The sequence below is a fragment of the Haemorhous mexicanus genome, chromosome 1 (genome assembly GCF_027477595.1).
Source record: "Haemorhous mexicanus isolate bHaeMex1 chromosome 1, bHaeMex1.pri, whole genome shotgun sequence".
Taxonomy (NCBI): Eukaryota; Metazoa; Chordata; class Aves; order Passeriformes; family Fringillidae; genus Haemorhous; species Haemorhous mexicanus.
In genome coordinates this window covers 157,302,168-157,323,916 of record NC_082341.1, presented here as the reverse complement: position 1 = coordinate 157,323,916, position 21,749 = coordinate 157,302,168, and the positions used below count along the sequence as shown (strand labels likewise).

Below are 21,749 nucleotides of genomic sequence, written 5' to 3'. Positions count from 1 at the left end.
TCCAGACCCTCACCAACTGTCACAGTAACCAAATCCTTTCCCAATATCCAACTGAATCTCCCCATTTTTGGTTTCAAATTCCCAGCCTTGACATGAGCGGGTCCTTTCCCTTTCCACCACCATTCCAAGCACTTTGAGGATCCTTTTTCCTGCTCCATGGTGGGGTTTTGAAGGCACCTCAAGACCTTTTGTTCCATCCTGCACCGTCCCAACCATTCCCTTTGCCGCGGACCGCGACGATTGGAAAACCATCGGACATTTAATTGTCCCAGGGGAATTTATCAGCGGAAAAGGAGTGGTAGGACCCTGAGGATCATTTATTTATCCACAGACCACCAGAGATCCAAATCTGGGACATTCCTGCTCATCCAGCTGCTCTGGAAGAGGTGGAATGCAGGGATAACACGGCCCGACGGATCCGACAGCATCGGAAGGCAACTTCCCCCTTTGATTTTCCGGAGATACAACTCTGGGATTTGCAACTTGGGAATGATTTGCACCCCAAATGACACCCCTGGAGTAATTCCCGGAGCCAGATAAACCGGGATAACGCGTCCTGGGATGTGCCACGGCTTGGAATGCGCTCTGGGAAAGCTCCCGGCCCGCTCCCGGCTGGCCAAGCTCTTCCTCAGCACTTTCGGGATCCAAACTGTGGAGGAGGAATTTTTTGCATAGGGATGAAGCTCCTGGATTTCTCTGCCAGCTTGGAATTGCAGCTTCTGCCAGCTCCTTCCTGAAGGACTAAATATCGGGATAATTTTAAATATTGATATTCCGATGGATCTGGGAATTGCAGAGGCCTGGCTTGAGCTGTGGTGCTCAAGCGACTGAGGGTGGCTACAAATGGAATTCATGGAATTACGACTTCCCTGAGGGAGGAAACCCGTGGAAAATGAGCATTTCCATCAGCTGATTCTGCTGGAGAATCAGGAGATGGAATCCAAGAGGGAATCTGACGCTCCCCGGCATTGGGTCAAGCACCATCCAAAGGCTCCACAATAGTGACATTCGACGAAACCCAAAATCCCACCCCTGCTGCAAATGCCCCGATTCCACTGGGAATCCAAATCCCTGGATTTGGGGTGAGTTGAGCCCCAGAAACCATGGAATGGTTTGGGGTGGGAGAGACCTTCAAGACCATCTCGCTCAACCCCATTCCACGGGCAGGGACACCTTCCGTTATCCCAGGTTGCTCCAATCCTTTTCCAACTTGCCCTTGGACACTTCCAGAGATGAGACATCCACAACTTCCCCGGGAAATTCCACAAATCACACCCTCAGAGGAAAAGAATTCCCAAAGAAGCCTTAAAAACAACCAAAGACTATTTCAGAAGTGTGCAAACACCATTTCCCTGTTATTCCTGAAAAGCACCGTGGAGAAGAGGAGCAGGGAATGATTCCACACTTTCTTTCCCCCTTTAATTGGCAGCTCCAGAGTTTAAAAGACAACTCTGGGAAATGACTTTCCGTAGCTCCTAATTAGGCCGTGGAATTCGGCAACGCAGCCAAATCCCACAAATAGGTTCAAAGGAGAATTAGATGAGTTCAAGGAGGACAAGGGCTTTTAAACGGGATATTCCAAGGTCAGGAAATCCCCAGGAGCAGGGAAGGTTCACTCTTCCCTTTTTCAGAGGAATTTTTTTCCCCCTTTTTCTGGAGGAATTTTTGCCGTGGAGAATGGAACGCAGCCGTGAAAAAAATTCCTACCCCTCCCATCTCCCAACATCCCACTGTGCATCGTCTTTGGCATCGTCCCATCCCTTCTGGCCTGGAGGACACGGGGATAAGACTCCCAAAAAAAAAAACCCTGGAGGTTTCAAAGAGCAACTTCAGAAAAGGGAAAGGATGGATTTTTTTTTTTTCCGTCTTATCGGAGCGCGCCGGGCCGCTTTCCGACGCTCCCGATCCGAACTTCACAGCTCTGGCATCTCCTTTAAACTCCAGGGAGGAAAAAAAAAAAGGAATTTGGGAAGCTGCCGGAGAGCTGATAAGGCAAAGAGCCCGGGATGAATGGAGGATCCGCATGAAAGCAGCGAAATGGCCGGGATGACCTCGAGCCTCTCAAAGGAGCTCTGGAATTTTATCCGGAGGCTTTTGTGATCCGATATCTCTCCCGACGCCAATTAATCACTTTTTTAGCCCTCTTGCCTTATTAAACCTCGGAGAGGTCAAGGGCTTGGGGATATCAGCCCTAGAAAAGTTTGGATTTAAAGGGAAGAGGGCAAGTGAGGACAGGGGGATGGGAATTCTTTTTGCCAAGGGGTGGGAGACAAAACGGGACCGGGATTGAGCTGGAAGAGTCGTTTCTCATCCCAAAATGGTGGGAGAGGAGCTGGAGGGTGGGATGGGATCTTGGGATGGAGTGGGATGGGATGGGATGGGATGGGATAAGATGGGATGGGAGGGAAAGAGAAGCTGGAGATCCCAGGGAAGTAGCTGGCGGGGGGCAGGATGCCCATCCAACATCTTCTCCAAGGTTCTGGGACAGCATTCCCCAAAAAAACCTCAGAGTGTTTTAATTGATAAGAACCTTAATGAACTGAAGATGCCCCAGAAGATCCCAGGAGAACTTTGTGATCCATTATCCATAGTTTTTAATAAACTTTTAGGTCCTAATTTTTTCCTTCCATACCAAATCCAAACCAGATCCAAACCACTGGATCCAAATTCCACCTTCCCTTGACGTGTCCTCCTGGAAAAGCCGTGTTCCCGGGGTTTGTGGGGCAATTTTGGGATGGGAAGAGCCGGTTTTCCAACCTCCAAGGTGGGACTGGGGTGGAGGTTGGGTGAAGCTGGAGCAGATGATTCCCACCTTGAGGATGGATCATTTTGGGTGGTGGCATTCCATGAAATCCCACTCCTCAAATCAGCTCAAATCTGCTTCCCAAATCCCAAGTTTCATTCCTGATCTTTCCAGAAATTGGAGTGAGGATTATCTGAGTGGGACTTGCCAACACCGACTCAAACACTTCCTAAAAATCCGGGATAAATCAATCTCATTTTGCTTTTCCAGTCTGAATCTTCTGAGGAAAAGACGATTAATGGGAATAAGCTCTTTGGAAATGGGGAATATTGAGAGGAATGCTTTGAACTCTGAGCCAAAAACCCAGGAACAAGCAACAACCTGCACCAATCCGAGAAAAACCTGGAGTGATCAGAGCTGAGGGAAGGAAGTTTCTCCCCACCCCGAAAATTCCTGCAGAAAAAGGAATTCTGCCAATCCCAGCTGTCGCCATTTCGTATTCCATGTAAAGAAAAACATCAGGGACCGGAAATCCAACACCACCAAAACTCCTGGCCAGAAAATTCCACAAAAATACCGGAAAGGATGTTATTTTTCCTTATTTTTCCAGAATTCCTGGTGGTTTTGTTGCTGCCTTGTGAGAGGGATTCAGGAATCACCCTGGCTCGCCTAAACTGGTTTTTTTTGGTTTTTTTTTTTTTTTAGAATTCCCAATTTTTGCCCTCTTGGATTATCAGGACACAGGGAATGGCTTCCCACTGCCAGAGGGCAGGGAAAGATGGGATACTGGGAAGGAATTCCTGGCTGGGAGGGTGGGGAGGCCCTGGAATGGAATTCCCAGAGAAACTGTGGCTGCCCCATCCCTGGAATTGTCCAAAGCCAGGTTGGAGCAACCTGGGATAGTGGAATTTGTCCAGGGGACTGGATGGGATTTTCCCTTCCCAAACCATTCCATGATTGATATCCCTGATTTTCCCCTAAGGATGGGGTTTTTTTAAGGGAAAAAAGGCCAAGTTTGGCTTTTTGGGGCAGTGGCAGCTGCGGGGAGGCAGAGAGGGAGAGGAGCAGGGAAAAATTCCAGTGGCAGCTGCTGGATCCTGACCCTCCTCACCACATGTCCAAAACACCCTTTCCTTGAACTCCTGATTTTTAACTCCTTAGGGAAAACTTCATTTCCATGATAAAATTTCCATTTGTGCCAATCCCGAGGGAAAAAGATTCAATTTAAAGCTTTTAACTTAAAAAGGTGAAGCTTGGGTGGAGGAAAAGCCCGAGTGTGGATGAAGATTGGAAAAGTGGGATCCCCAAAGTCACAGAGGTTGGAAAACAGCAGGAAAAGGACAAAAATCTGAACAAAACAGTAAAAATTCACTTTTTGGGGGAAATTCACCAGGTATCAGAGCACGGGAGGTCAATATTTTATGGATTTAATGGGGGGAAAACAAAATCGAAATACACATCCTTAAATTAAATTCCAGAATGGAATAACTTCAAATCCCAGATCCAAATCTGCCTTTCCAGAGATCTGCCACCAGGAGGAAAAAGGGAATATTCGATAAAGGCAAAAAACAAGGAATAATCCACAACAAGCCTAAGGGAAAAGCAGCGCCGAGGAAAAACTTGGAAAAAGTTTTGTTTTCCTTGCTAAGCCCAGCCCCGAGTGGAAGAAAAACGAGGCTCAGAGCACATCCTGTGCTTTCTGAACTCCAAACTATTCATGGAATGAGGTCGGGAAAAGAGCAAGGAACTACAAACAGCAAATCTGAGCCGGAGAGAAAAATATTCCTCCTCCTCCTCCTCCTCCTCCCTCCTTTGCCAGGGCCACAGCAAACGTCGGGCACAGCTCCTCCGGGGGGGTCGAATTCCTTGGAAATCCTGAGCTGGGGCTTTGGAATGGCTCTTCCTTGTCCTCGGGAAGCGGCAGCTGGTGGGGAGCAGGTGATTCCGAGGCCACCTGTCGTCATTTGATTCCCCCACCACGGCTGGGATGGGGATGAGGGAGGAATCCAGGAGGAGGAGGAGGAGGATTTGGGATGAAAACAAGGGATCCTTGTCTCCCCAGGGCGTCAGCTCGGTTTAACTCCCTGTGGAATTCGATCCCTAAAAAAAAAAAAAACCCATCCCTGGGATGATGGGAGCAATTAAAAGGTGAAAAATGAGACGACCTTTCCGAGGCCACCTCCTAAATATCCGATGACCTCCCGCTCCTTCTCCGAGAGGGAGAAAAACATGGAAGCAGCTCTCCCCCTCTTCCCGCCGGGATATTTTTAGGACTGGGAGATAAGGCTGGAAAACATTCCAAGCTCCAAGACAGGCGCTCCAGACAGCAAATCCCATTTGGGAAAAGAAGATCCCCCCCCCACCCTCTCTGAGCAGAGCCGCAAAATCCTTCAATCCGTAGGAGGAGAAAAACCACGGGATGGGAGTTTGCGCTGCTTCCCCACTCCCTGTCCTGCTCCCAAATCCAGAAAAAAAGAGCCGGGATTGTTCCTCGGGACACAAGAGGGGGTGAAAAGCAGAGGGAAAATGGAGGGAAGCGTTTGCTATCCGCATGGAGACGGGGCCATATGTTCTGTGGATAAAAACCGCTCCGGTAGCGTGACTCGTGCCCGGGATCCGCGATCCGAGGGCTCGGCACAGTTGGTGTGGAATCTGTCATCCCAGCTGCCAGGCGGAGGGGAAGGGAGGTGGGAAAGAGGGATGTTGCCCAGCTTTTCCCCTTTTCCCAAACCTTCGCCCCATCCTGGAGAAATACTGATCTGCAGCTCCCAGCTGGTGGTGTGGGAAGCGGGAAAAGGGGAATTTTGCCCCTTGGTGAGATCCCACCTGGAATTCTGCACCCAGCTCTGGGCTCCAACATCAGGAGGATGTGGAGCTGCTGGAGCAGATCCAGAGGAGGTCATGGAGGTGCTCCGAGGGCTGGAGAGAGGCTGGGAATGTCCAGCCTGGAGAAGGGAAGGATCCAGGGAGACCTCAGAGATCCTTCCAGTGCCTGAAAGGACTCCAGGAGAGCTGGAGAGGGAATTTGGACAAGTGATGGAGGGACAGGATGCAGGGAATGGTTTAAACTGGCAGAGGGAATTTGGGATATTGGGAAGGAACTCTCCCCTGGGAGGGTGGTGAGGAGCTGGGATAGAATTCCCAGAGAATCTGTGGCTGCCCCTGGTTCCCTGGAATTGTCTGAGGCCAGGAATTGGAGCATCCTGGAATAGTGGAAGCATTCCATCCTGCTCATGGAATTCCATGATCTTGAATGTCCCTTCCCACCCAAACCATTCCAGGATTTTGTGCTGCTGTTAAACCACACTTGGAGCATCTGGAGTTTGCATCCAGACCCACTAATGGATCCATCCTCACATTCCAGTGGATCCCAGTGGATCCAGTTCCCTCTGGATGCTGCAGAAAAATCCCTCCAAAAACCATCCCTGGAGCTCCGAGGTTTCCCACAGGGAATAATGACTTCATTCCAAAGTTTCAAAGGGAATTCAAACACACCAAATCCAGGACTAACCCAAATCCACCTCATAAACTCCGAGGAAAATTCCAAACAGGCCTAAATATCCTTGAAACTTCAAAAAAGCCACCACCAAACCTGGAATGCCAGAAATAGACGTGGGGGTTTTTCTCCCCAATCCATGGATTAAAACACGGATATTTCACTTTGGGAACCAGGTCAGGGAATTCAGTAACGAACATTCCACCTCAAAATGCTCCTTTGGCACCGAAACCATGCCAGGAACCCAAACACTTCCGCGTTCTGCCACTCCTTGGGAGGAACTTTGCCGAAGGAATTCCCGAAGAGCAAAACCTCGTCCCAAACCCACCCCGGGAGAGTGACTTGGCAGGTGCGGGAGCATCTGCTGCTTCCAGAGGCTCCTCTGGCAGGAGGAGTGGATTCCAAAGGCTCACACCCATTGGATACTCTTCAAAACTTGACCTGGATGAGCAGCGAGGATGAGGAAGGCTCATTTTCCACTAAAAATCTTGGATATTTGGGCTACGGGAGCTTTCCTACGCACCAGAGAAAAGGAAAACTCAGCGTCCCAACCGGAGCGGGAAAAGGGGGAAGGAATTTAGGAATTTTTTTGGGAATCTTCCCCCAAAAAAACCCAAACCAGAAAACCCCCTCCTCTCTTTTCCGAGGTTTCAGTCCTTATTCCAGGTGGGAGATGGGAAAGTGCAGTTCCCCAACACCGTTTTTCCCTGTTTTTATAACCGTGTTCCCTAATATTTTAGGATGGGTTTGGAGGTGACCTGGGCCATGTTCCCTTCCTCCCCCAAGCACAGGAAACTTGGAATTCTCCCATTCAGCATCCGAATTCCGCAGTCTCCAAGGATGGACGTCTCCTCACCATTCCTGCTGGCTAAAAACATGGAAAACGACCAATGGGAGACCCCTCCATGCTGCAGCCATGGAATCCCTTCCACGGAAAATCCTGGTTTTCCCTTCCCCACCACTCCTTTAGGATCCCTTCCCAGCCTCCTCTCTGGGCTGGAGGAGCTCGTTAAGCACCAGCGTTAACGAGGTGCCCTCTCGGAATCCGTGGTGGATCCATCTGGGAGAGGCTCTCCCCCACTCCCAGTCATCCGACGGTTTGGGGTGACATTCCGGGAATGATCAGGTGGCACCATCGGGGCCGGAGCTTTGGATCTGCACCAGAGCAATCCCCAGAGCCCGGTCCTGGAGGCTCCTCATGAAATCTGGGAGAGATCCCAGCGATCCGGCCTTTCCATAATTTGTTTGTTGGGATCTCTGCTATTCAAAGTTATCCGTATGTGGTTCTGTTATCCAGAAAAAAATAGGAAAAAAACCAGGAAAAAATCCATTGGGAAGGCTCCCAGATTGTTCAGCCCGTGGAAGCTGGACCCGTCACATTCCTGCTCCCCTGTCTGGTCTTCGTTCCCATTTTTCCAAGGGTTTTGTGGGCAGGAATCCCATTTGGAGGATTTCGAGCTGCTCCTGTGCCGTCTCCAGCCTGGAAAAATTTGGCTTCACCCACAGATTTCTTCTCCCCTCTCTGGTGGTGCCGGGTGGGCCAACAGGAAAATTGGGGAGACTCGGGAACAAGAGCCAAGGAAAGTGGAATAAATCCATCCCGGTCATCACAGGGAGCCATGGAATGGTTTGGTGGGAAGGGAAATGAGGGACCATGGAATTCCACCCCTTTTCCATGGGCAGGGACAACTTTCCATTATACCAGGATGCTCCAAGCCCCGTCCAACCTGGCCTTGGACAATTCCAGGGATCCAGGGGCAGCCAAAGATTCTCTGGGAATTGCGTCCCAGCCCCTCACCACTTTCCAGGGAAGAATTCCTTCCCAAAATCCCATCTATCCCTGCCCTCTGGCAGTGGGAAGCCATTCCCTGTGTCCTGTCCCTCCATCCCTTATCCCAAGTCCCTCTCCAGCTCTCCTGGAGCCCCTTCAGGCACTGGAAGGAGCTCTGAGGTTTCCCTGGATCCTTCCCTTCTCCAGGCTGGACATTCCCAGCTCTCCCATGCTCTCTCCAGACCCTGGAGCAACTCCATGACCTCCTCTGGATTTGCTCCAGCAGCTCCACATCTTCCTGATGTTGGAGCCCAGAGCTGGGTGCAGAATTCCAGGTGGGATCTCACCTGAGTGGGGCAGAGGGGCAGAATTCCCCCCTTTCCTGCTTCCCCACCATGGGATGAGCCCAGGACACTGGGAATTTCTGGGATGTGAGCACACACAGATGGGGCATATCCTGTTTTTCACCCAACAACACCCAAAATTCCTTCTCCTTGGAAATGCTCTCCATCCCTTCATCCCCCAGCCTGGATCTAGGAAGGAAAGGAGCAGCTCCTCCAGCAGCAGGAGTGCTTTCCCACATTCCCCTCCATCCTTGTTCCAGAGAGAGTTTGGGATGCTGAAATCTCTTTTTTTTTCCTTTTTTTTGTGTCGAAGAGGAATTCTTCAGCCGTGCAGCAAGAACGACACAACATTCCGGAGTCGAAGGGATCTTCTGGAGAACCACAGGAGGAGAGGCCCAGGTGTTCCACTCCCCTTCAACCTCCTCCTTAAAAATCCGCCACATCTCAAAATCCAAGGAATTGGCTGCAGCCACCTCGGGCTTTCCCAGGAGCCGCTCCCTCAATCCCAGCTGTTGATCCCATTTATGGAGATTTTGTGTCCATCCCATTCCACGGGATCGATGGCACCCATCAAAGCTTGAAAATTCTGAGGATCCCAACCCTCTGGAGGACTCAGATCAGGAAAAAGCTCAGAAACATGCCATTAAATCCCATTTTTCCAGGGTTTGGAAGCGGGCTGGCCACAACCAGCTTTATCAACAGCTCCGTGCTGATTCCAAAATTATATCCATGGCTCAGGGCTTTTGTTCCTGTTCCTCCTCCTCCTCCTCCTCCCCCAAAATTCCAGGAGAGCCACATGGGAATAAAAGAGCCGAGTTCGTTAATTTGGGATTAAACACAAAAGATAATGGGGGAAAAAAATCACAGAGGCCTCCAGCCTGCTGGATTTTCCATTCATCCTGAGCTATTCCAGGCTCTGCCTGCTGCTGGGCACCCTCGGAGAAAAACATTCCCGGAGCAAAATCCGATGGTTCCGTCGGCGCCGCCCCCAAAATTACCGCAGCGGCTGCTGCGGGCCTGGAGTGGCAGCGGCTCCTCCTTCCCTCTGGCAGCTCCTGGGGTAATTCCTTGCTCCTGCTGGGAGCCCAAGAAAAGCTTTTTTTGGGTTTTTTTTTGGATAATATCCGTGTTTTTTCCATAGCGGGATCGGCATCAGCTCGTGTGGAATTGCGCTGGAGATAAATGGAAAAAAAATCCCAGAGGGCTCTCAGGTCTCGATTCCGTGTTATGGATGGAAGGAAAAGGCTTCTGGAATGTAAAAACTGAGGTTTGGGCCCTAAAACCTGAGGGTTTGATCCCAAACTTGAGGTTTTGATCCCGAAATCGGAGGTTTTCATCCTAAACCTGAGGTTTGGGTCCTAAAATCTGAGGTTTGGATCCTAAACTGAAGGATTTGATCCTAAACCAGAGATTTGGATACTAAACCTGAATTTTTAATCCCAAACTTGAGGGTTTGATCCTAAACCTGAATTTTTAATCCCAAACTTGAAGTTTTGATCCCAAACCTGAGATTTTCCTCCTGAAATCTTAGGCTTTGCTCCTGAAATTTGAGGTTTTGATCCTAAGTCTGACCTTTTGATTCCAATCCTGAGATTTTGATTCTAAACTTGTGGTTTGGATGCTAAACCTGAGGTTTTGATCCTAAAATCAGTGTTTTTGATCCCAAATCCTAAATTTCCTCCTGAAATTCGAGGTTTTGATCCTAAGTCTGAGATTTTGATTCTAAACTTGTGGTTTGGATGCTAAACCTGAGGTTTTGATCCTAAAATCAGAGGTTTTGACCCCCAATCTTAAATTTTGATCCCAAACCTGATGTTTTGCTCTTGAAATTTGAGGTTTTGATCCTAATCCTGAGGTTTGGATGCTAAACCTGAGGTTTTGATCCTCAAATCAGAGGTTTTGATCCCAAATCTTAAATTTTGATCCCAAACCTGATGTTTTGCTCTTGAAATTTGAGGTTTTGATCCTAATCCTGAGGTTTGGATGCTAAACCTGAGGTTTTGATCCTCAAATCAGAGGTTTTGATCCTAAATCTTAAATTTTCTCCTGAAATTCGAGGTTTCAATCCTCAGTCTGAGGTTTTGATTCTAAACTTGTGGTTTGGATGCTAAACCTGAGGTTCTGATCCTAAAATCAGAGGTTTTGATCCTAAATCTTAAATTTTCTCCTAAAATTTGAGGTTTTGATCCTAAAGTTGAGGTTTGGATCCTAATCCTGAGGTTTTGATCCTAAAATCAGAGGTTTTGATCCCAAATCTTAAATTTTGATCCCAAACCTGAGGTTTTGCTCTTGAAATTTGAGGATTTGATCCTAATCCTGAGGTTTTGATCCTAAAATCAGAGATTTTGCTCTTGAAATTTGAGGGTTTGATCCTAACCCTGAGGTTTGGATGCTAATCCTGAGGTTCTGCTCCTCAAACCAGAGGTTTTGATCCTAAATCCTAAGTTTGGATCCCAAACCTGAGCTTTGATCCACTAAAAAGGCCCCAAACCGACGTCATCATCATCCTTGGTGGGCCCGGATTTGTTCTGGCACGGCCTCTGATAAGACAGGCCCGTGGCAGGACTCGTTATCAGCTCTTAATTGATAACGACTTTTAATTACCAAAATCCACTTAATAACTCATTTTCCTCAAACAAATCAGATCGACGGCTCCGATAGCGCTGATTCCGCTTGGATTCCCGGTTTTCCACCCACTTTGTGGGATTGTTTGTGGGATACCCCATGACTTCCTGGGGTGGGAACGTGCAGGAACGCGAGGCGCTCCTCCAATCCCCCAAAAACTCTTCCCGACATTCCCAGCTTGCCAAAAAAACGGGAGAAGTGACCCCGAGGGGTTTTTTTAGCTCGGGATAAGGAGCTGAACAAGCTGTGGATGAATTCCTGCTTTTTTTTTTTGTTTTTCCAGGGATAGACCGAGTGGCTGCGCTCCATTCCTGGATCCATCTGGAGATCGCTCCGGTGTTTTTATCGGGATCTTGGAGCACGTGGAGGGGAGGTCGGCCAGCTCCCCCTTCCCTCCATCCATTCTGGGCTTTCCCAAGTCATTCCCAAACTCCTCCTGCACCTCCCTTCCCGGTTTTCCTCAGGTTGTATCCCAAGGGATGCACAACCGAGACTGATCCGACATCAATCCAACTTTCCTTTGCTGTTGGAATGATGGGAAAACAAACTGGACAATCAACTTGGAATCTTCACGGCCCCATTAAATTCCCATATTTTATCAGGAGAATCCCAAATCCTAACAGCAAGGGCTGTGCCATGTGGAATCCTCACCTGGAATTCCCACCTGGAATTCCCACCTGGAAGATGGACCCAAAATGACTTTCATAGTTCCTAAAGAGATCCTGCATCATCCCAAGTCGATTTTTTTGGATACAAGGCGGGGAATAAAGGATGTTAAGCAAGGAAAAATTCTGGACAAATAAGGAAATAGGAAAAAAGAGGGGATACGGAATGAAAACATGAGGAATCACGTGGCAGAGAAGGAAACCAGGCTGGCAGCTCCACTCCCTAAGGATTTTCCCAGCAAAAATCCTGAACTTTGACACTCTGAGTCCCAGATTTCCCCCTCAGATGAAAAGAATTCCCAGTGCCACCTTTCCCTGCAGGACTTTTCCAGGCTCTGGCAATGAATTCCTAGGAAGTGCACATCCCCTCCTCGCTTCTCTCCATTTCATGGACATTTCCCTGATTATTTTTTTCAGCCAGAACCATCACTTTTTGGGATATTTGTGAAATCTGCAGCCAGGAATCATGGAATGGTTTGGGTTGGGAGAGACTTTGGAAGATGATCTGATCCCACCCTTTTCCATGGGCAGGGACACTTCCCATTATCCCAGGTTGCTCCAAGCCCCGTCCAACCTGGCCTTGGACACTTACAGGGATGGGGCAGCCACGGAATTCCCTGGGAATTCCATCCCAGCTCCTCACCACCCTCCCAGGCAAGAATTCCTTCCCAATATCCCAAATTCCCTGTGCCAGTTTAAACCATTCCCTGTGTCCTGCCCCTCCATCCCTTTTCCAAAATCCCCTTCCAGCTCTCCTGGAACCCCTTGAGAGGGGGATCCCCTCTCCCAGGGAACAATTCCCGAAGCCTTTGGACCATGGGAACTCTCATCCCAGCTCTCCCAGGGCTGTTTAATCCCTAATTTTCCACAGCTTCATTAGGCAACCACATGCAAATCACTTCCCTTTTGCCTCTGCTTTCCGTGGCTCAGCATTCCAGGAAAAGGCTGGGAATGCGCCGAAGAGCGGAGCACTTCCGTGTCAAGCCCAGGCATGGAATAAATCCTCCCAAATTAATTCCCAGAGCTCAGGGAACGACACTCCGGGCACCTGCGCAACTCCAGGGCGTGTTCGGAATTAATTATCATAAATCCTGGATATTTATTAGTTGAGTCAGGCAGGGAAATACTTGGAAAGCAGAGAGAGGAGGGGCTGGGGTGATCCCGACCCCATTTTATCCAATCCCGTTTCTCCTGTGGCTGAAATGGGGATGGAAAGTGTTTTAGAGTGGGAAAAGGGGGGAATTCTGCCCCTCTGCTGGAATTCCCACCGGGAATTCTGCATCCAGCTCTGGGGTGCAAAAGCAGAAGGATGTGGAGATGTCGGAGAAGGTCCAGAGGAGGCCATGGAATTGCTCCAAGGGTTGGAGAGAGCCTGGGAGAGCTGGGAATGTCCTGCCTGGAGAAGGGAAGGATCCAGGGAGACCTCAGAGCTCCTTCCAGAGCCTAAAGGGGCTCCAGGAGAGATGGAGAGGGAATGTGGAAAAGGGATGGAGGGACAGGACACAGGGAATGACTTCCCACTGCCAGATGGCAGGGCTGGATGGGATATTGGGAAGGAATTCCTGGCTGGGAGAGTGGTGAGGGGCCGGGATGGAATTCCCAGAGAAGCTGTGGCTGCCCCTGCATTCTTGGAGTTGTCCAAGGCCAGATTGGAGAAACCTGGGATAAGGATTTTCCGTTCCAACCCAAACCATGGGTTTGAGCATTTGGTGAAGTTTTTTAAAGCCTGGAATTGCTGATCCTGTTGAAACTCCCACCCAGATCTGGATCAACCCCAAACCTGCCTCATCCCTCCCATCCCTTAAGGACCAAGAGGATGGCCTGGAATTTCTCCATCTTTCCAGTCCTCGGCACTGTGGGAACCTCATCCCCTTCCCAGACCACAGCATTCCACTGGAAATCCTTCTCTTCCCGATGTTTTACCCATGGGGCGGATGGGCAGAGCAGGAGGTCGGGGCTGGAGCCCCTCTGCTCTGGAGCCAGGCTGGGAAGAGCTGGGAATGTCCAGCCTGGAGAAGAAAAGGATCCAGGGAGACCTCAGAGCTCTTCCAGAGCCTAAAGGGGCTCCAGGAGAGCTGGAGAGGGACTTGGGACAAGGGATGGAATGACAGGATGCAGGGAATGGCCTCCCAGTGGAAAAGTGAAAATTTTGGTGGGATATTGGGAAGAAATTCTTGGCTGTGAGAGTGGTGAGAGTCTGGGATAGAATTCCCAGAGAAGCCGTGGCTGCTCCTGGATCCCTGGAAGTGCCCAAGTGGTTGTGCAGGACTTGGAGCCCAGATGGGATCAGTGGGATCATTTATTCCCGTGATCCCAAGGCTGATCCCGTGATCCCTCCCAACAGGGAGAACACGCGGAATCCTTGGTGCGACTTCCCGGAACCAATTCCTGGGGTTTTTTTACCTCCTTGTTAATGGAATTAGGTTCATTAGTGCCACACTAACGACCTCAGAACAGACCCATTAAGGAATCCCGATGTGTCCTGAGGCTGTCTGACAGCTCTTCCCATTCCCACGTTTTCCTGGATAATTTAATTGTGTCTGGACACAGCCCTGATCCAGAGGACCCCTGAGGCATGGACGAGACAATTCCAACAGTCCCTTCCAACCTCAGCAACTCCTTGATTCCATAGGATTCCATGTTTTCCACCAATTCCTACGTCCCTGGAGGCTCCCAGGGAACTTTTCCCCACTGGAATGCGAAGCCAAGTCGTTCCCAAACGCTTCCAATAATCACTGACCACCCCACCACCGGTGTTTCCCTATTTTTGCCACATCCCTTAGGGACACATCCGACCTCTGCCCTAAACCCGGATAAGGTTGGAGATTGGCTGGAATTTCTTCACAGAAAGAGGGATTAGACATTGGAATGGGAATCACCATCCCTGGCGGTGTCTATGGAAAGACCCTGCATGGGAATGACCATCCCTGGAGGTGTCTATGGAAAGACCCCTGCATGGGAATGACCATCCCTGGAGGTGTCTATGGAAAGACCCTGGAATGGGAATGACCATCCCTAGAGGTGTCTATGGAAAGACCTTGGAATGGGAATGACCATCCCTGGGGGTGTTTGTGGAAAAACCCTGGAATGGGAATGACCATCCCTGGAGGTGTCTATGGAAAGACCCTGGAATGGGAATCACCATCCCTGGAGGTGTCTATGGAAAAACCTTGGAATGGGAATGACCATCCCTGGGGGTGTTTGTGGAAAAACCCTGGAATGGGAATGACCATCCCTGGGGGTGTTTGTGGAAAGACCCCTGGAATGGGAATGACCATCCCTGGAGGTGTTTATGGAAAGATCCCTGAATGGGAATGACCATCCCTGGAGGTGTTTATGGAAAAACCCTGGCATGGGAATGACCATCCCTGGAGGTGTTTATGGAAAGACCCCGGAATGGGAATGACCATCTCTGGAGGTGTTTGTGGAAAGACCCCGGAATGGGAATGACCATCCCTGCAGGAGTTTGTGGAAAAACCCTGGAATGGGAATCACCATCCCTGGGGGTGGAAATCAGTGCCATGGTGGGGTTGGGTCACAGGTTGGACTCGATGATCCTGGAAGTCTTTTTCGACCTCACTGATTCCACAATTCCATAAATAATCTCCAGTCCAAGTGGTCCACCCTCCAAACCTGAAACCTGAGATTTGGATCCCAAACCTGAGGTTTTGATCCTAAACCTGGAGTTTTTACCCCAAACCTGAAGTTTTTACCCCAAACCCGAGGTTTCAATCCCAAACCTGAGGTTTTCCCCCTGGAATCTTAGGAGATCGAGGAGATGTCAGAGCCAAATTTGGATCTAGGATGGGAAGCAGGGAGCGGAGGGAGGACACGGTGGTGACACTGGGGACATCTCCTGTCCCCTGTCCACTTCCATGGCTCCCCACTGGCTCCGCAGATGATGCAGGAGGAAAAACTGGGATGTTCAGATCCCTGAGGAAAACAGGGAGCAGCTGCCAAGGAAATGAGTATTTCCTAAAAAGCCCCCAAAAATGGGATCTCAGGTACCACGAGGGACAAACTCATCTCTGATTCCAACCTTTTGGAGAGTGTAGGATTTGGGAATTCTCTGGATTGGCTTTAAGGCAAAAAGAGAAATATCCACAGCTTTTCCAAGGAAAGCATTTATTCCTTTTTAGAAGTGGCTAATGGAAAGCTCAGGGAAAAAAGGGAATTCTATTCCCAGCCCTGCACAGAGAAGAATTCCTTCCCAATATTCCCATCTATCCCTGCCATCCCTCTGGCAGTGGGAAATCATTCCCTCTGTCCTGTCCCTCCATCCCTGGTCCCAAATCCCTCTCCTGAAGCCCCTTTAGGCACTGGAAGAGGCTTCAAGGTCTCCCTGGATCCTTCCCTTCTCCAGGCTGGACATTCCCACCTTTCTCAGCCTGTTTTCCTCTCCTTAATTAATATTTTCCAACCATCCAACACATTTTTTCCTCCCAAAAAAGACCCCAGATTGCCAGGACAACCACCTGGAAATTTCCGTTTGCCCTTTTTACTGGCGTAAAATTCATCTTTTATTCAGATTTTCTGGTTTCTTTAATTTCCAAGACTCTGGTCTGAAGAATTTTTCCTACAGTTGCTCCATTCCCATAAAACCTTGGATCTCTTGAGGTCCCAACCTGGCCTAACCTATGATTTATTTGCTGTAAATTATCCGACTTTTTAAAAAATTCACCTAAACTTGACCCTCTGCCCCCATTTTCTGATATTCCCACCCTTTCCCAGTGGGAAGCCATTCCCTGTGTCCTGCCCCTCCATCCTTTGTCCCGAGTGCCTCTCCAGCTCTCCCAGCTACAAATCGTCCCAAATTCGCCATTCCGATGAAACCGACAACCGCAATTCCCGGGGGAACCGCGGATTTAAATTCCTTCGGCAAACCCAGCTCCCACAGAAAGTCGCACCCAGCTCCCGAAATTGGATTTGTTTGGGTTTTATTCCCTTTGTTTGTTTGTTTTTAAAGGAGGAGGAGGATGGGGGATACCCTTCCCTTCCCAAGTCTCCCTGCTCCTTGCCGTCTCCCAGGCTTGGCTCATCCGACAGCTCCTCAACTCCCACTGGGAATTAGGGGCGGAGGCAGCATTTTCCTGGCTCCTCAACCTCCCCCGTGGGGCTAATTAATATTCCTTAAGCACCACACCCCTAATTACAATAGACAAAAAGCGCTTTGGTCTCCGAAGTTCTCTCGACTCCGGATTTTCCCGGCGAATTTACATCCCGCAGAACACCCATTAACTCCGCGCTTTTAATTACGGCATCAAAACCCTCTTGATTAGAGCACAAAAAAAGCCCTCGACTCTCAAATTAAGAGCACAAAAAAAATAAAAACCAACCCCCCCAGCTCATTCCCCTGGTCCCAGCTCACCAGGAAAACATTCCCAATCCCGAGCAAAGCATTCCAGACGGTGAGACACGCACCATGGAGGAGCTCGGAGACGGGATGAGAGCTCCCTTCATTAGCATAAATTAGGGTAGAGCAGATTTAGCAATGAAAGGACTCGGGACAGCTCTGGGCTGTTGGAGTTTTGCAGCCTTTTCCAGAGGATCCCGTCGCCTCCAGGATAATTCCGTACGGATCGCGGCCCTTGACCGCATCCGGCGGGATGGGAACAGAGCCTTCAGTGTTTCTCCGAGCCCTTTTCCATCCTCATTCTGCATGGAAAAGGGCTTGGATAAGTTTCTTTTCCAGGGAGTGTTTTGCTCCCAGTAATCCTTAACCATTCCCAAAATCCGTCAGTCCTGGGTGTATTCGGGAGCTGACCATGCGAGCGCGAGGGTTTAACGGGAAGCATTAAATATGAGGAATATTTGACCTTCTCCTGCCTCCCTTTAAGCTCCAATTCCCCTGAACCGTGATCCTAATCAAAACACAGCAGGACAAGAAAACAAAACATGGAAAATGGATCATCAGCACCAAAAAAAAAATGCAGGAAAATTGTGCTCCGAAGGAATTTCAGGCTGGAGGTAAAGCTCGGCCCAGGAGCCCCCCTTGTCAAAACTGCTCCACCTGCCCAGGAAAAGGGACTCTGGAATGTCCCCTCCTCCCGTCATTCCCGCTCTCCCTGAGGCTGATTCCAGCTTCAAACAGGGAAGTTTGGGAATTACAACCCCATGCACCTGCAGGGTGGCACCGAGGAACTTTTGGGACAGCACAAAGAGGGGTTCGAGTGGGAAATTAGAGAGGAAATTCTTCCCTGGGAGAGTGGGAAGGCTCTGGAATGGGATTCCCAGGGAATTCATCCCTGGAAGTGTCCAAGGCCAGTTTGGATGAGGCTTGGAGCAACCTGGGATTTTGGGAGGTTGGAAGCGGCAGGGGGGTGGAATTTCATGAATTTTAAACCCCCTTCCAACCCAAACCACTCAACAATTCCACCCTTCCACCTTTTACTACCCGAGTTTTCTCCTCCCAAAGCGTCACCGAGCCCAGGGAAGCGGGAGAAAAAAATCCCAAAATCCGCCAAAAACAACAGCGCCAAACCCGCTCCCGGTGCCGCCGAGCCCGACGCCCACCTCCTTCCACGAAGAGATCCCATCATTCCTTCATCTGCCATCTCCCACCATCCCTCCGGGGCTCCTCAGGACACTCCGGGGCCACCTTCTCCCTCCTCTCTCCGTTGGCACCGCATCCACCCCGAAGGGTCTAATTTGGGGGGCAATTCCCAAATCCGCCAGCGAGCCTCCGCACGCCTTTCCCGAGGAGACGGAGTCTCCAGAGGGCCTGGCAGAGAGCCCTCCCCTCCGGAGCCGTGTGGGTGACGGCGCTGCCCTCCCCGATCCGGCCTCCCCCGGGATTTTGCAACAGAAAGGAACCACAGAGAAGTTGTTTTTTTCCAGCTTTTTTTTCAGAAGAGTTTAATTAGTTGGGAGACGGGAAACAAGGAATTGCTTTTTTTTCTTGTTTTCTTTTTTTTTTTTTTTTTTTTTTTTTGTGTTATTTGAGGTTTTCTCGTTTTGTTCCCTTTTTATTTTCCCACTTCAACCAGGAGGTGACCCCATGAGTTATTCCCTAATCCTGATGTTTAAGACCAGACCAGCCTCAGATCTGCCTTTTTTCAGGAAAAAAAAAATAAAAGGGGAAAACAAAAAAGGGAAGTTTGACCTCGAATTGTTTTGGTTCTGAACTCACAGCTGCAGCAGATGTCAAGGGAAGGCGATGGAGAAAAGGCTCAAAAATAAAAAAAATTGGGAAAAAAAGACTTGACACGAGCAGAGGTTCCCCCACCGAGCCACAAGGTGAACTCCAGGCAAGGTAAAATCCCATTTTCCCCAGGAAAAAGCAGTTTGGAAAAGACCTGGAAAGCCTCAGAGCCGCGGAGAAATCAAGATCAAATCTAGGATTCAAATCCTAAATATTTAATAGCTCAGGCAAGGAGTCCAAAAGTGACACCGTGTAATCCATTTTTAATGCTCCGTATTCTTCTTCCCGATGTGTCTTTCAGCCCAAAAAATTTTTGGAGCGACAATTTATTCAGAGAGGTTTAATACGAAATTAAAATTACGGCAGGGGAGGGATTGGGACTTTAAGGATTCTCTCAGCTGGAAGGAGCTGTGGCATAAATGAATTATTTCCTGAAAGAGGCTTTTTTTTTATTCCTTCCAGGCAGAGAAATTCCGGGGAGTCGATACGGGCCTGGATTAGACACGCAAATTATGGATTTACACTAAAAAAAGGGAAGATTCCGAGGAGATAGAAGGAAAATGTGTTTGGTGAGGGTGGGGAGGGGCTGGAATGGAATTCCCAGAGAAGCTGTGGCTGCCCCTGGATCCCCGGAAGTGTCCAAGGCCAGGCTGGACAGGGCTTGGAGTCACCTGGGATAGTGGAAGGTGTCCCTGCCCATGGAAAAGGGTGGAACTGGATGGGCTTTAAGGTCCATTCCCACCCAAACCCTTCCATGATTATCCATGCACAATTCCAGAAGAATTGCTCTGGAAAGCAGAGTGATTCATTAATTAATAAAGCAGTTTATTAATCCGGTCTCCTGGATTAACTTTGGTCACAGAACCATGGAATGGTCTGGGTGGGAAGGGACCTTCAAGATCCGCTTGTTCCCAAGGGCAGGGACATCTTCCAAGATCCCAGGTTGCTCCAAGCACTTCCCAACCAGGCCTAGGACACTTCCAGGGATCCAGTGGCAGCCACAGCTTCTCTGGGAATTCCATTCCAGGGCTGCACCACCCTCATAGGGAAGAATTCCTTCCCAATATCCCTTTTCCCAAATCTCCCCTTTCCCTGTGGGAAGCCTTTCCCTGTGCCCCGTCCCTCCATCCCAAATCCCTCTCCAGCTCTCCTGGAGCCCCTTCAGGCACTGGAAGGAGCTCCAAGGGTTGGACATTCCCAACCTCATCCGACAGAGCTGGTGACACGGCACTGATATTCCGTATCCTGGAGATTCCATGTCCAGACATTCCTTCCTTGCTGTATTTCTGGGCAAAAAACCCCAATCCAACAGCAGCAGCTCAACCATTCCAGCTTTTCCTCCGGGAAAAGCTTGCGGTGGCATTTTCCACAGCTTAAAATGCCCGGAGGGATCTCTGTCCCATTTTCTTCTTTCCTTCTTTCAGGCCGTGTTTTCCCAATCCTGCAGCTTTTCCACCAGGGAAAAACCCAGGAATGCGTCACTTGTTTTCCTGGATTTCACCAATATTTATTTTAATCTCGCCCTGAATTAATTGGGATGGTTTTACTATCCCTGAAATTCCGGTCTTGGAGCAACACTTGCAAACACTTACTTTTGTGGTTCCAGTTGTCTTCAACTCGTCAACAAAAAAAAAAAACCTTGGAAAAAGTCACTCCGAATAATGTCTCTGCTTCCCAAACCATCCAACTGGGAAAAGCCTGACCTACTTGGCAGGAGCGGGGAGAACCTGCGCTCTTCTCTTCCTTTATTTTATCTTTCTTTTACTTTTTATTTCTTTTTAATGATTTACGAGAATCCAAACGGGAGGCACTGGAGAGGCGGGAATTCCGCAGAGTCGTTAAGAGATCACCAGAGGGTTTGGAAGACCCTGATCCGATTTTTTTTCCCTGTAATCCAAATTCCCTCCATCGATTTGCCAAATTAGGGAATTTTACACTGGGTTCTGATAGTTCCCAAACTGAGGTTTGGGGATGAGGAGCGGAATCCTGAGGAAAGGGCAACCAGCAAGAAAATCAGGATAGAAATTTATCAGGAAACACAAAAAATAGATGGAAAAAAAAAAAATAAAAGGAGAGACCTAAAAGGAAAGGGGAAGGAAAATACCTGGAATTTGTTCCTTTTTGGTCATGAAGGGGCTCCAGGAGAGCTGGAGAGGGATTTTGGACAAGGGATGGAGGGACAGGACACAGGGAATGGCTTCCCACTGTCAGAGGGCAGGGCTGGATGGCATATTGGGAAGGAATTCTTCCCTTTGTGGGGCTGGGATGGAATTCCCAGAGAATCTGCGGCTGCCTCATCTATGGAAGTGTCCATGGCGAGTTTGGAGCAACCTGGGATAGTGGAAGACTGGGGGTTGGAATTCCATGATCCTTTACATCCCTTCCAACCCAAATTCCATGATTCCATGATCCTACCACATCCCTTTCTTCATCCACATGGAAAGGGGGGGGTGATAATGACATAACCTCATCCCAGTTATCCATAAAAACGAGATGAGGGACAATCACTAATCCCATAAAATCTAATACCGAGCCACAGCTTTGGGCATGCAAATAGGTCACGGAAACGATGCAGCACCTCCTAATTCCCAGTGGGAATGGGGGGGGTGGGATAAACAGGAATCTGCTCTTTTCCCGGGAGAATTTGGCTCCTTGCACTCAAATCCCTCCTGAGGAACCAAATTCCACCAGGAAATTCAATCCTGCAGTGCTCGGGAGCAACAAAGAGGGAGAGATTTGGATCCTGTGGATGGAGAGCCGGGATAAAAAGCCAGGAAATTGCCAAGTGCTGATCCTGCTTCTCCTGGAGTGTGGAATCTTTTTTGGCGCCTTGAGCTTCCAGGGTGAAGGACAGTCCTTCGAGATGAATAACTCGAAATAACGGCACAGAACGTGGCAAATTTAGCAGGTTTTTGTCCGGCTCCAAGTCAGCTGTTTGCAGCTAATTACAGGGATGTCAGGGAA

The 21,749-nt window shown here is 49.3% G+C and overlaps 1 protein-coding gene across 2 annotated transcripts in view; it reads right to left on the bottom strand.

Moving 5' to 3' along the window:
* Positions 1-21,749, bottom strand: part of ARHGAP39 (Rho GTPase activating protein 39) — a 116,512-nt gene that overhangs the window by 56,875 nt on the left and 37,888 nt on the right. Inside the window, exon 1 of one of the 2 annotated variants that reach the window (XM_059868364.1) lies at positions 18,158-18,389. The exons of the other annotated variant lie outside the window; for it this stretch is intronic. Coding sequence (XP_059724347.1) covers positions 18,158-18,198 — 41 coding nt within the window. The 5' untranslated portion in view covers positions 18,199-18,389. Of the gene's footprint in view, positions 1-18,157; positions 18,390-21,749 lie in introns of those variants that run through there. 2 annotated transcript variants of the gene reach the window in all.